This window comes from Cornus florida, unplaced genomic scaffold (genome assembly GCF_030987335.1).
Source record: "Cornus florida cultivar Cherokee Brave unplaced genomic scaffold, ASM3098733v1 CherokeeBrave_3.0.0_Hap2_Chr10, whole genome shotgun sequence".
NCBI lineage: Eukaryota > Viridiplantae > Streptophyta > Magnoliopsida > Cornales > Cornaceae > Cornus > Cornus florida.
In genome coordinates, this window is record NW_026775580.1 from 48,908,878 (window position 1) to 48,922,333 (window position 13,456).

General features: G+C 36.1%; 1 protein-coding gene across 1 annotated transcript; it reads right to left on the bottom strand.

The window, feature by feature from the left end:
* Positions 1-3,432: 3,432 nt before the first annotated feature.
* LOC132277574 (uncharacterized) lies at positions 3,433-11,555 on the bottom strand. Its single transcript, XM_059779418.1, has 3 exons — positions 11,355-11,555; positions 4,152-4,593; positions 3,433-4,043 (listed from the first exon to the last, which is right to left on the bottom strand). Exons 1-3 carry the CDS (start codon positions 11,553-11,555, stop codon positions 3,433-3,435), a joined length of 1,254 nt encoding a protein of 417 aa, XP_059635401.1.
* Between the last annotated feature and the right edge of the window lie 1,901 nt (positions 11,556-13,456).

Here is a 13,456-nt window from a genome sequence, read left to right on the forward strand (position 1 = left end):
GCTTTCAGAAGACTACTGGTATGGCACCGTTTGAGGCTTTATATGGCTGACCTTGTAGATCTCCTGTTTATAGGATGAAGGTTGGTGAGAGCAGATTTTTGGGTCCTGAGTTCATTAAGGACACCCCTTAAAAGATTCCTCTTATTAAGGATCGTATGCGTACTGCCCAGAGCAGGCAAAAGAGTTATGCAGATCGTTGTACTCATGCTTTGGAGTTTCAGGTGGGATATCAGGTTTTACTCAAAGTGTCTCATATGAAATGAGTAATGCGCTTTGGGAAAAAAAGGAAAGTTGTCACCACGTTTTGTCAGTCCTTTTATGATTACGGATCGAATTGGACCGGTGGCTTATTGCTTAGCACTTCCAGACCATTTAAATCATGTCCACAATGTGTTCCATGTTTCCATGTTATGGAAATTTCTTCGCGATACAGATCGTTATCAGCATATTGATGTTGGTGAGATTGAGTTGCAGCCGGATGCCACCTATGTGGAACAAACATATCGTATTGTTGATCGTAGGGATCAAATTCTTCGTAATAAGGTCATCCCTTTGGTACGTGTCCAGTAGAGTCATCACAATGAGGCTAAATCTACTTGGGAATGGGAGGACGTCATTCGCTCAACTTTTCCAGATATAATGGATGAAGGTAAAGACGAATTCTAAGGACGGAATTCCTTTTGTTAATGGGGAAGAATGTAATACTCCTAATTTTAAAAGGATAATCTCGGTATTTCATTAATTATTTTAATTGTGTTTTTTATTCTTTAATTGATTTATTAATTGTTTTAATTGTGTTTTTTATTCTTTAATTGATTTATTAATTGTTTTAATTGTGTTTTTTATCCTTTCATTGATTTCTTGGCTATTTGTTAATTGTTTATTTGAATTAATTGATTATGTGTTTCTTTGAAATACATGTTTAATGATGTGTGTTTGTTTACTTAAATGTTAGGTGTTTTCTTTAAAAATAATGGTTAGGAATTAAATGTTTTAAATGGTTTTTTTATTTTTTTATTTTTTATTTATTTTAAAGGTTATGGATAGTAGTCATGGTCCAACTAATTGGGTTCCATGGACTACTTGGATAAGGGGTTTAATGGGTATAGATAATTACCGTGGATAGTGTATATGTATATACATATAATTAAATAATATATATATATATATATATATATATATATATATATATATAAGGAAAGTCCTTTTGAGATAATCTAATGTATTTATTTTATTTAGCCAAAAATAATTTACATAGATTATACGTAACTTATATTTTTAGTTACCTTTTTTTCTTTGTTAATTGAATGTGAATTGGGATAAGGAATAGGGTTAATATGCAGCCTATAAATATATAACTATAGGGTTGGAAAAAGGGCTCACGTATATTTTAAAGAGAGAGAGAAAGAAGGAGGAAAAAGGAGGAAGAGGGAAGAGGAAGAAGAAGAAGGAGGTTAGGGTTTTTATTAAATCCCTAAAGGCAAGTTCTTATTCTATACTTCTCCTTTGATCTGTGAAATTTATATCTCTAGTTTAATCTTAGGATTATTTAAAGAACCATTAAAACTGAAATTATAATTTAATTGATCTTGAATAAAGGTTTTTAAATTATATTTTTCATGGTTGTTCTTGTGTATAAATTGATAAATTCATGATTTGATTTGATTACTTTATGTTTTGTTACATGTTTTACATAAAGTATTTTCATATCTGTATATTGATGTAACCTAGAAACATGCCTTTGAATCCTTAAACAATAAATATTTGGGTTCACAATGGAATTCTGGGTTGAATCGCGTAAACAGGATTTGAGTCGTCGATACAGTGCTCGAGCCTTGGAGACAAAGCTCGAGCCATGGATGAAAAGCTCGAGCCTGTAAGGAAAAGCTCAAGCAATTGGATGTAAAGCTCAAGCCTAAGAAGGAAAACTCGAGCAATTAAAGGAAAGGTTCAAGCCTGAAGTAGGATGCTCGAGTTTGAAGTAGGGTGCTAGAGCAATTGGGACAAAAGCTCGAGCCTTACCTGGAGAAGTTTCGGAAACAGCGTTGTATTTTTTTTTTTTATTGAATTTGCGGAGTCCTGAACATCAAATAAGGACTAGGAATGAGTTTAAATAAATTTTAAACAAATTTAAATATATCAATGCATGCTATTTAATTCTTTAAGGAATAAATGGATTTTAGTCTTTAGTTTGTTCTAACAAATAAGATTAAATGTATAGCTTTAATGGTATATGAAGAATGCTTACATGATTGTATAATAAAATATCAGTCTGTTAAGATTCAGTATATGCAAGATGTGTGATGTAGGAAGCTTAAATAATTTTATAAGTCATTCCTATTTTGTGATGACATGATATTATATTATTATGTTTATTCTAAATTATTTGATGTACTCTTTTAATTATTACATCAACTGTTGGATTATGTTGATGTAGTGCACCAGTATGGGATGGTGGCACTCTAGGGATAGATTAACTTATCAGTTAAGTCCTACCTATTTTATAAGGGAACGGATTAACTAAAATGTTAAGTCCTACTTATATTTGTGTCAGGTCAACTGAATAAGTTGGATGATACGTAGTGGATTAATTTAGATTGGATGTATATATATAGACATATGCCATGATATAAGCTTGAGTCTCAGGATCATGACTAGGGTGCGTATATTGCCAGGGATGTGTAGCTAGATATAGTGTAGTTGTTCCCTGGTAGCTCTAGGTACTCATACCCACTATATGTGCGTCTTGCATGTTGCCTACTATTCAGGTTGAGACAACCCTACAGTCTGGTGAGGTTCCTTTAGTGTGTATATATATTACGGACTACTTAGCTATTGCATAGGTTAGCTATAGATATATAGTTTCTCTGCTCTCTGTTTGGGTTGTCGTAGAAAGAAGTTGTTCGTGGACCTGACCCACTATTATTTTTTAGGTGCTCGTCAGTTCCAGACATAGAGTTTGTTCGTGCTGAGCAGAGACAGTCCACATCATTCTTCCGATTCTATGTAGGACTCTCTTTATGTTTTAGTTTTAGATTATGTTTATTTTCAGTTGTTTTAGTTAGATTATCATTAGGGGTCCACTAGATGGATTCCCAACTTGTAAGGATAATTTAAGGTTTTGGATAATTCATTTGGAGGAGTTATTATTTAGTTTTCTTTTCTGCTATTTTATTTAGTCTTAGTTATTTTCTTTTGTATTATGTGTTCATTTACATACTTAATTGTTTGGTATCCCTCGGATCTGTGCTCAGACTTGATCACTCGTGGCTTTAGAATTGAGGGGTATCACAGATTAGCTCCTCGGCCAATTTCAAGTTCATCAAGATCTATCAAATGGGCAATTTCCGTAACTTGAGCAAAATGTAATTCATCAATTCGTTTGCAAGAAGCTCTGATACTATTGATAATGAAGTTCAACTTTGAAAAGAATTAATGGACGGCGATTACTTCTTTAGATGTTGTAACTAAAGCTAGTTGTAGTTGGTGAGCTAAGAAATGCACATAATATGCATAAGGACAATCATTAAGAAATAATGCTTGCAAACCATTCCATTCATCACGCATATTTCCATCACCATCATAACTTTGACCTCGGAGTTTGTGAACATCAAGATTATAGTGAGAAAGAACCGCACAAATATCATTTTTTAAATTCAATAAAGTTATAACTTTAACATGCACAAGATCAAAGAAACGTTCTTGTAAAAAACCATCCTTATCAACGTATCTTAAAACGAGAGCCATTTGCTCTCTTTTAGATTCATCACGAGCTTCATCAATAAGAATACAAAACTTGGCATCGCCGATATCTTCACGAAACTTACTTCTCACTTTTGTAGAAATAATATGCAAAATCTCCTTTTGAATTTGTGGTGAGGTATATTTGGCATTTTTTGGAACATTTTCAAGAACAATTTTAGCAACATCATCATTATATGACACAAAAGCCTTTACCATTTCAATGAAATTGCCTCGATTACTTGATTGAAGGGATTCATCATGCCCTCTAAAAGCACAAGCTTGATAATTAAGCCATCGGACTGCATCAATTGTGACCTTCAATCTTAATCGGTTATTTTAAACTAGTTCAGAAGTTTGTCCAACCATTACTGTATCAATATGACAAGGTTGATTCATTAAGTCCTTACATGCTCTCTTAGCAATGTTATGAGCAGAACATGGACTTCCTCCCATATGATTTAAGAAAGCACACTTATTGCCATTATTAACTTTCTTCCAACTTCGAAATCCTTCACTAGTGAATGCATTGGTTTTGGGATGCCCCGCTGGCTTCGCTCCAAAAAGAACGTAAGGTAAGCAAAATGCAACATCATTTGAAGGAGAATACTCTAACCAGGTAAGAAATAATTTAAACCAAGATGATAGAAACCAACGAGGATGTTTTTCCAATCCAGAAAGCGGATATTCTGAAAGCATAATTTGGTATGCTTTCGCTTTGATATAAGCTCGATGAACTTCATCACGTTTTTCAACAGGATAATCCCATATTTGACGACGTAATCCTGGATAACGTTCTAAAAAGGTACGATCAACTTTTGTATGTTCAACTCTTGGAGATTTTGGAGAAAGCTGGTTATCATGAACCGAAACATCAACATTAGAGGCGGAAGCCGCGGAAGGCACATCATTTTTTTTTTATAAAAAAAAAACGTCAATTGTTCTTTTTGGCTTTACCATCGTATAACACTGTACCTAAAGAGGGTAATTTAAATATAAAATTTAATATCTAGGGTTTTACATTGTAATTTAAACCATCGATTCTAAATTCCTAATGAATATAATTGAGTAAAAATAATATTGCGTCCTCATTGCATTTAAAACAACTAATTTAAAATATAAAAAGTTATCACCCACAATTGTGCGCCTGTGCAGTGTCTAAAAAATAAATTGTGCGCCTTTGCAAAGTATACAAAATAAATTGTTCGCATGTGCAGAGTATACAATATAAATTGTGCGCGTGTGAAGAGTTTAAAGAATAAATTGTGCTCCTGTGAAGTGTCTAAACAATAAATTGTGTGCCTGTGAAGTTTCTAAACAATAAATTGTGCGCATGTCTAAACAATAAATTATGCACCTGTCTAAATAACAAATTGTGCGCCTATGAAGTGTCTAAACACTTTATATCTTGAAAATGTCTGCATGTGCAATGTGCATAAGACAACGACAACGTAATTAGATGGAGTTAGTGTACCGTGACAGTCAAGTCCATGGGCTTATAATTTGTTTTCCAAGTTTCGACATTGACAACACTACATTAAGTATTTGAGTCTTGCTTTGACATCTTTAGGATGATCACCTGAATTAAAAGAGAGGAGAAAATAATCAGGTCAAAACCAAATTAAAAGAAAATCATGCGAAAGAGGAAATCAAATTAAAAGACTATGAAGCATGGATTTAATTTGAAATTATTCTATTGTAAATTTTAAATTAGTCCAACCAAATAATATAATGTTTATTATCATTCCATTCCAATGTCTAATTTAATTCCAAATTAAAAACCATTTAATCTCCGATAACGGCGCCAAAAACATGATGCTCTCTTTGTCCAACAAAAATGTGTTTAAATATTTAGAATTAAGAGTGCTAAGTGGGTATCAACTTTTACATTTACAAAAGCTACAAAACACTTATACATGAGTATAAAGTGAGAAAGGATCGTCCACAGGGATTATGGTGTGGAATCTAACTTAAAATTAGTGAGCGTGAGATTGAAAGGATGATTGATTAATTGATTATACTATTGTGAACATGCAATTGAAGTTAACACTAAATTAAATAGAGTTTAGAGATTGGAAGAGAGGCTTAGGGCATGGAATGCACCACTAAGCACATGCAACTAAACCAAGAGTCTTCAATTAATGAGGAAAACTTATTGTAATCAAAATGTGGCTTCAAACACACATCAATCAAGAAGATAATACAAATTGCAATAATAAGCATAGACTATGAAATTCAAGCATGAATTATCTCCTAACTACAATTAAACTAAAGTGTACTACAACCTATCAAGACTAAGCATAACCCATCAAACTAATTGACAATTGTATCCAACAAATACCATACGTAACCATCACTAAGCACAATTACAAAGAACACTTAGTGTAGAGATTAATCCTCAATTAATTACACATAAGACAACATGCAACCAACATATAGAATGAATAGAAATAATTATCAATATAAACCTTGGTACAACTAAGTTTGAGTTCACAAGACCATAGCACTAATTACAATTAATAATCCCCAAAAATTTCCTAGTTGGTACTTAGTGTTGTGTCGTCCCAAACCCAAAGTGTGTGCACCAAAAGATAATGGTGTAGAGCTATAATAAATGTGGCCAAGTTTTACATTTAGAAATTGCCACTGCTACCTTTCACTAAAAATATAGTTAGGGCAAGTAGGGATCGTCCCAAGGGATTGGTGGGCCGTATTAGGTTGTGGAATCGAGATTAGGGTTAGTAGGTTGAGTGATCAAATGATTGGTTGGTGGTTGAATTACACTAAGATACAATTTAAACTAAAGTAGGCAATTAAGTGTAAAGGAGAGAAAATAAGAGAGAGATCTTGGGATTTAGAGATCACCACTAATCATAGCTTTTCTACACCCTTAATGAATGATTAATGAGGGGGAAAACATGTATTGCAACATAGTGTGTGTGTGTGATTGTTTCAACAATCATAGATGACAAATTAAGAATATATTGTCTAAGTAACATAGTGGATAGCACAATATATCAAACTAAGCCATTAATCATTTCTTTAAGCTCACAATCCAAACACATCACAAGGTTAGAGATATATGCTACTTGCTTTCATAAGTATGGAACATCAAACAACAAGCATACATTGTCCTCCCATTTAACATCTAAACTATAACTACACTACAATGAAGCTAATGACATGAAATTAAACTAATTAAACTAAGGGAGAGGCACAATCCATCAAGAAATGAGTATGAACCATCAAATAAACCACAAGAGCATTCCATTAAGCACTATATCTTGACAATATCTAGATCAATAGCATTAATACACATAGACATGCATCAATAACACGAGAAATAGAGACAAACACATGAACATCTATTCTAGCATACATAGACATATGGATAGAATGAAATGATCAATTGGAAGCATTAAACCATACAAGTCATTGAATAAACAAGATCTATGTATATAAATATGTCAAAATATATATCACAATACAAATCCCCTCAAAAATATATAAATCAAGATGTAGAAAGCATGCTTAGGGCTAACTCTAGCTCCAAGAGGATGTCTAGCCACTCATGGATGGTATCCTCCAACCCTTAAGGGCTAACTCCATGGTAGAGATTGCTCCTCTTCTTGGTTGATGGAAGAACTCCAAGCTTGTGTCTTTAGCCTCCTTCTTTCTTTTCTTCCTCACTAAGAATATGAAAATTGTGTCTCTATCTACTCTTAAGTATATCCTCTCAAAAAGTGGCTCATATTCCTTATATAGGTAGGTTAAATATCACCCCAAATGAGCTGGGATCGTACACCAATATTCCTTTCAATGATTGGATATGAGATAACTTTTAAAGAGCTGGAATTTAGATTTTCTCAGGATTTGGGAAGTTCGATTGATCGAACTTGTGGTGAGATCGATCGAACATGGTTGAGATCTATCGAATTTAAGCTGGATTGATCCTCTATGGTGGTGCCTTTTTGGATAAAAACAAATCTGAGATATTTTGAAGATATTATCAGGAAAGAGACAAATGTGGTAGGTAGGGTAGTACAAGTGGATAAGATGGAATCTTTCCGATTGATCGGAATAAAGTTGGATCGATCGAACTTTGTACGATATTTGGATAGGGACAAGAGAGCTTGGATCCATCTTGGAATGCTAAAATTGATGAACTTTCGATCGATCGAATATTTTCTGAGATCGATCGAACTTGCTAAATTTCCACCACTTGCTTCCTTTTGCTCCCACTTTACTCCTTTCTTTGAATCATCTCAAGATTGCTTCAATTATGCTCTTATTTAGCTGAGTTAGCTTATTTTGGGGATAAGTACTTGAAAATTGAAATAATAAAAAATCAATCTAAAGCGGGAAAATAAGATAGATAAAGGTCATAGAATGCCTAAGCTTAAGGGGTTTAAATGCGCACTTTTCAGCGCTCATCACACCCCCAAACTTAAATGTTGCTAGTCCCTAGCAATGAACTAGAAAGTAAAGGACTGAAATGAACAACTGTACAACTATGAACTAGAAAGCAATAAATGGATAACGCCATTTTCGTAGGGAACACGATTACATTTAGCATATGCAACAAGTCTTTTAAACCCCTAGGTTACCCCTAGTGGACGAGTAAAGTCTTGTGAGGGTTACCAGAAATGATACCCACAAACATTAAGCTCATTCTTTCAAAAGAGGCACCAATATTGCAAACAAGCATTGGGAGAAAACTACCTCAAGTATACAATTTTTCAACCCTTTTCAAGTAATCTCCCAAAATTTTAACATCAAGCAAGCAAGTATGGTCCTTCACACATCAAGAAAATAATCATGCAAATCAAAACAACTCTAGAATCCTTTTTGAGCGGACTAGCATCAAGTATGTTGCTATCTTAGCCAACTAAAGAAATGATCACATCCTTACCCTTAAACAAGCACACAAATCTAGTACCGATCATCAAGACAATGATTGGACCTTTTATTAAAGTTTTATTGATCTAGTTGCGCTAATTCTTTTCACTCGATTTTTTTTTTAATTTTTTTTTTTTTATAGAATCAAGGATGGAAGCATGATACAATGTGTTGATCTATTAAGATTTCTAGCGATTCATGAGGTCGAGCGTTAGGTCAATGACTCCCAAACCAGACGGCTTTAGGGCACTAAGTGTTCAAACACCCCTAAGGACTTACAAGCTCAAATCAACTAGGCTACAAATCAAGACAACCACCATCTAATCATCTCCCACTTCTCACCTTTTGTGAGAAGTCCTCACTTTTTATTATTTTTGTAATTTTTTTTTTTTTTTTGAATAAACAAGTTCATTTATTAACCTAGAGTTTGGGCCCTCCACATTTCGGCACGAGAAGTTTAGTGCTTGATGAGGCTAGAATCCTGGCTACTTAGTGAAAAGGGGTTGTTATCCACCTTTATCAAGAATGAAAGCTTTCAATGCACTAGTAGCCCAATTGGGATATAACCAATTCAATAATCAACAAAGCATGTACCCCACAAATGAATGCTAGTGTGCACCTGTGCTAGTGTAGAATACTAGAGTGAATCTCAAAACAATCATAAAATCAGGATAATGTGGACCACAAGTGCAAGCATGATATCAATCTTTCGAAAAATTTACTCCTAAATGGCATCCACAAGGCGTACAAAAAGTATTGGATTCTCAAGTTAAGCAATTTTTTAATTTTAAGCAATATAGTCCTCAAAAGATCAAAATCATAGCTAGTTATGGACCAATCATAAAAAATTCCTCAAATACACAAGTCATGCTAAATTTTTTGAATTGAGAGCAAATACTACAATTAACACCATTACCCCCCCAAACTTAAAAGGCACAATGTCCTCAATGTGTAAAGAGAACAAAAGGAAAGAGTATACCAGTGCAACTATAGCAAAGAATAGCCGGGACAGAAGTATCCAAAGTAGGTGGCATAGCCCCCCCAAACTTGGGATTAACTGTGGTCCTGAAAATTTGGCACTTGAATAAAAATCATCAGATAACAAAAAGGGATAATAATAGTGCACAGTGGACATACAAGTGTAAATGGGATAGCAATTGAAAATAGAGAAAGGTATAAGGGTGGTCCTGAAAATTTTGGGTAGTACTCTCTCTTACTGAAGTCACTAGGATGCACTTGATAGAGTCAGTCACATATAGATATATCAATAGAAGAATATGACATCCAAAAGATCATGGATAAAATAGAAAAACAAAATAAAGTACAGTACATCCAGTGAGATATCAAGGCCAACAAACTGAACGCAAAAATATTATAACAGTATCAAAAATATGCAGATATCACAGATATATAAGAGGAGTAAGAAGATATGGAAATCATGAAAAGGAGGTAGGACGAGCAGAGCGTGCTCCGCGGATGTCTCTGGATAGATCACGTAATGCAGCAATGACATCCGTACAGTGTGAAGTAATGTCAACTCGGATAGAGATAGTGTCTACTCGGATAGAGATAACGGCATCCTCTAAAGCCTGGATGCGTTCTCCAAAGCCGGGTGTTTGTGCTGGAGCCTTAGGTACAGCTGAAACGGGAAAATGATGATCCTGAGCTTGCTCCTCATTATGAATGGGTGACCCAACTGGAGAGTGATGCTCCTAGTCCTCTGCGGGTTACTTCAAGTCAATTTCCATGTGCATGGCAGGCGAATTGACTGGTATATCGTCCGCCGCCTGCTCTGCTGCTGCTGCCGCTGCCTGCTCCAACTCCTTTCTCTCTAGCTCCTCAGCTGCCTCGACAGTGTCGTCCTGTAGACTCTTGATAAGAGCCTGGTAGCTCTTATCCCAATCCTTCTTCTTGAATGAACAGACCCCAGACTCAGTACGCTCCCGTGGCTGGAAGGGATAGCGCTAGTCTCTCAGAATCTGTGTGATGAGATGGCTGAATGGGAGGTACTTAGCCCTTTTGGGCTTGGCCTTGCTAATATGGTCAACATACAGCTTCATCATAACGCTCCAGGCAAGCGCAGGAATGGATATCCAGTGCCCTGTATAGAAGGCGTATAAAGCTGTCAGAAAGTCACCGCACCTCTGTATCTTGTGGCCGGCCATGAAAACATTTCGGTATAGCACCGAATCGAAGAACCACAGCTCATCCGGCAGATAAGTCCGGGTGGCGAAGGTCTCGCCACCGACATAGTGACCTGTGAGTGCAACGGCCATGTCTACATATGAGGGCCTCCATAGAGTAGGCTAGGTATCCTGGAGATCGGGAGGGCAAACGTGTGGACAACGGCAGGATCTGGAAAGAGTGTCCACCGTGATACTGATAGGATGGCTGTCAATGGTAGTCCGTAGCTCTGCCAAGTTACTTAGGGCAGGTCGGAGGTTCTGGAAGAACATCCAGACCAACCTCGGGTACACTGGGTATGTGACAGGGGCTAGTATGGCTGAGATACCCCTCCGGTCTATATCATCATATACTACTATAGTAAGAACAGACCGGGAGAAGTAGTCTATGTTAAAGACCGAATCGGGCGCCACTCAAAGGCGTGAGTATCTCAGCAATGGCCAGTCTAAGTGCTGGGCTGGTTGAGCTAGTGGTGGTGGTGATGGAGATGGTATGTGCTCAGCCTCAGCGTCAGCCTATGGAGAGGATGCCTCGGCTGAAGACTGTAATCGACTGTCAGTAGATGGAGACTGAGGTGGAGTGGGCTCTGCTGGCTCCTCCTGAATATGAGAGGGCTCTGGCTCAGACTCATAAATGGGGTTCTGGGCATGAGATGGACCTGCCTCGTCGTCCAATCTCCGCCTGGCCCTATGGTGATAATGTCCGCGAGCAACAGTCTTTACCCTAGCCATCGCCTGTAAAATAAAAGGAAAACTTGCAAAAAGGAAGTCAGTGCCAGTATAAAGAATTAAAGCACAATTGATAGAATCATGTATGTCAAATAAGATAGACAAAATAAATAAGGAACATGAATCTATGCAAGTGACAAGGAATGAGTGACATGATGTGAAGCATAGTAGATAGTATAAGTATGGAATGCATCCAATGTAGAAAACACAGGCATTGGGCATTTATGAGATAGCATGAAACACAAGAGATGGTGTGTGAAATGTGTGATGTAAATCTGTAAAGTTCGATTGATCACAAAAATGTGAGATCGATGCAAGTTCGATCGATCGGGAATTCGATCGATCGAACTGTGAGGTGAAACTCGAAAAGTCAAAGATCTGTGACGTGGATGGCACGGGGGCCTCATAAACAAGCTTGTGGGCCCCTCTACATAACAAATCAACATAAATGGTCACTTTCCATGGCCCGTGACCCCCAAAATCGAAATTAAAATAAAAAAAATACAAAATCTATATATATATATATACACATATAGCTTCAAGCTTCATCAATGGCAAGATTTATCTTCAAAACACCTTAAATCAAACATTTAAAGCATGGATTCATGAAATTAGAGCTTGAAATCAAAAGTGGGGATTTGGATCTAGCCTCAAACCGAGAGGTGAGATGAGATGAAGATGAGATTTGAGATCCGAGATGAAAACAAAGTAAAAACACAATCAAAAGAGTACTAATTCGTAGTTGATTCCACAAATAGGACGTTGCCTTCAATCAATCCCTGGCAACGGTGCCAAAAACTTGGTGTTTTGTCATCCCAAACCCAAAGTTTATGCACCAAAAGATAATGGTGTAGAGCTATGATGAATGTGGCCAAGTTTTACATTTAGAAATTGGCACTGCTACCTTTCACTAAAAATATAGTTAGGGCAAGTAGGGATCGTCCCAAGGGATTGGTGGGTCATATTAGGTTATGGAATCGAGATTAGGGTTAGTAGGTCGAGTGATCAAAAGATTGGTTGGCGGTTAAATTACACTAAGATGCAATTTAAACTAAAGTAGGCAATTAAGTGTAATGGAGAGAAAACAAGAGAGAGATCTTGGGATTTAGAGATCACCACTAAGCGTATCTTTTCTACACCCTTAATGAATGATTAATGATGGGGAAAACATGTATTGCAACATAGTGTGTGTGTGTGGTTGTTTCAACAATCATGGATGACAAATTAAGCATATATTGTCTAAGCAACATGGTGGATAGCACAATATATCAAACTAAGTCATTAATCATTTCTTTAAGCTCACAATCTAAACACATCACAAGGTTAGAGATATATGTTACTTATTTTCAAAAGTATGGAACATCAAATAACAAGCATACATTATCCTCCCATTTAACATCTAAACAACAACTACACTATAATTAAGCTAATGACATGAAATTAAACTAATTAAACTAAGGGAGATGCACAATCCATCAAGAAATGAGTACGAACCATCAAATAAACCAAAAGAGCATTCCATTAAGCACTATATCTTGACAATCTCTAGATCTATAGCATTAATCCACATAGACATGCATCAATAACACAAGAAATAGAGACAAACACATGAACATCTGTTCTAGCATACATAGACATATAGATAGAATGAAATGATCAATTGGAAGCATTAAACCATACAAATTATTGAATAAACAAGATCTATGTATATAAATATGTCAAAACATCTATCACAATACAAATCCCCTCAAAAATACATAAATCAAGATGTAGAAAGCATGCTTAGGGCTAACTCTAGCCCCAAGAGGATGTCTAGCCACTCATGGATGGTGTCCTCCAACCCTCAATAGCTAACTCCATGGTAGAGATTGCTCCTCTTCTTGGTTGATGGAAGAACTCCAAGC

What these genes read in the sequence shown, in the direction of transcription:
- LOC132277574 (XM_059779418.1), bottom strand. Translation starts at nt 11,555, where the DNA reads ATGGCTAGGGTAAAGACTGTTGCTCGCGGACATTATCACCATAGGGCC. An exon ending in GATTACAGTCTTCAGCCGAG is followed by an intron (nt 4,594 to 11,354) that starts GCATCCTCTCCA and finishes CATGATAACCAG; the next exon opens with CTTTCTCCAAAATCTCCAAG. An exon ending in TAACATTGCTAAGAGAGCAT is followed by an intron (nt 4,044 to 4,151) that starts GTAAGGACTTAA and finishes CAATTGATGCAG; the next exon opens with TCCGATGGCTTAATTATCAA.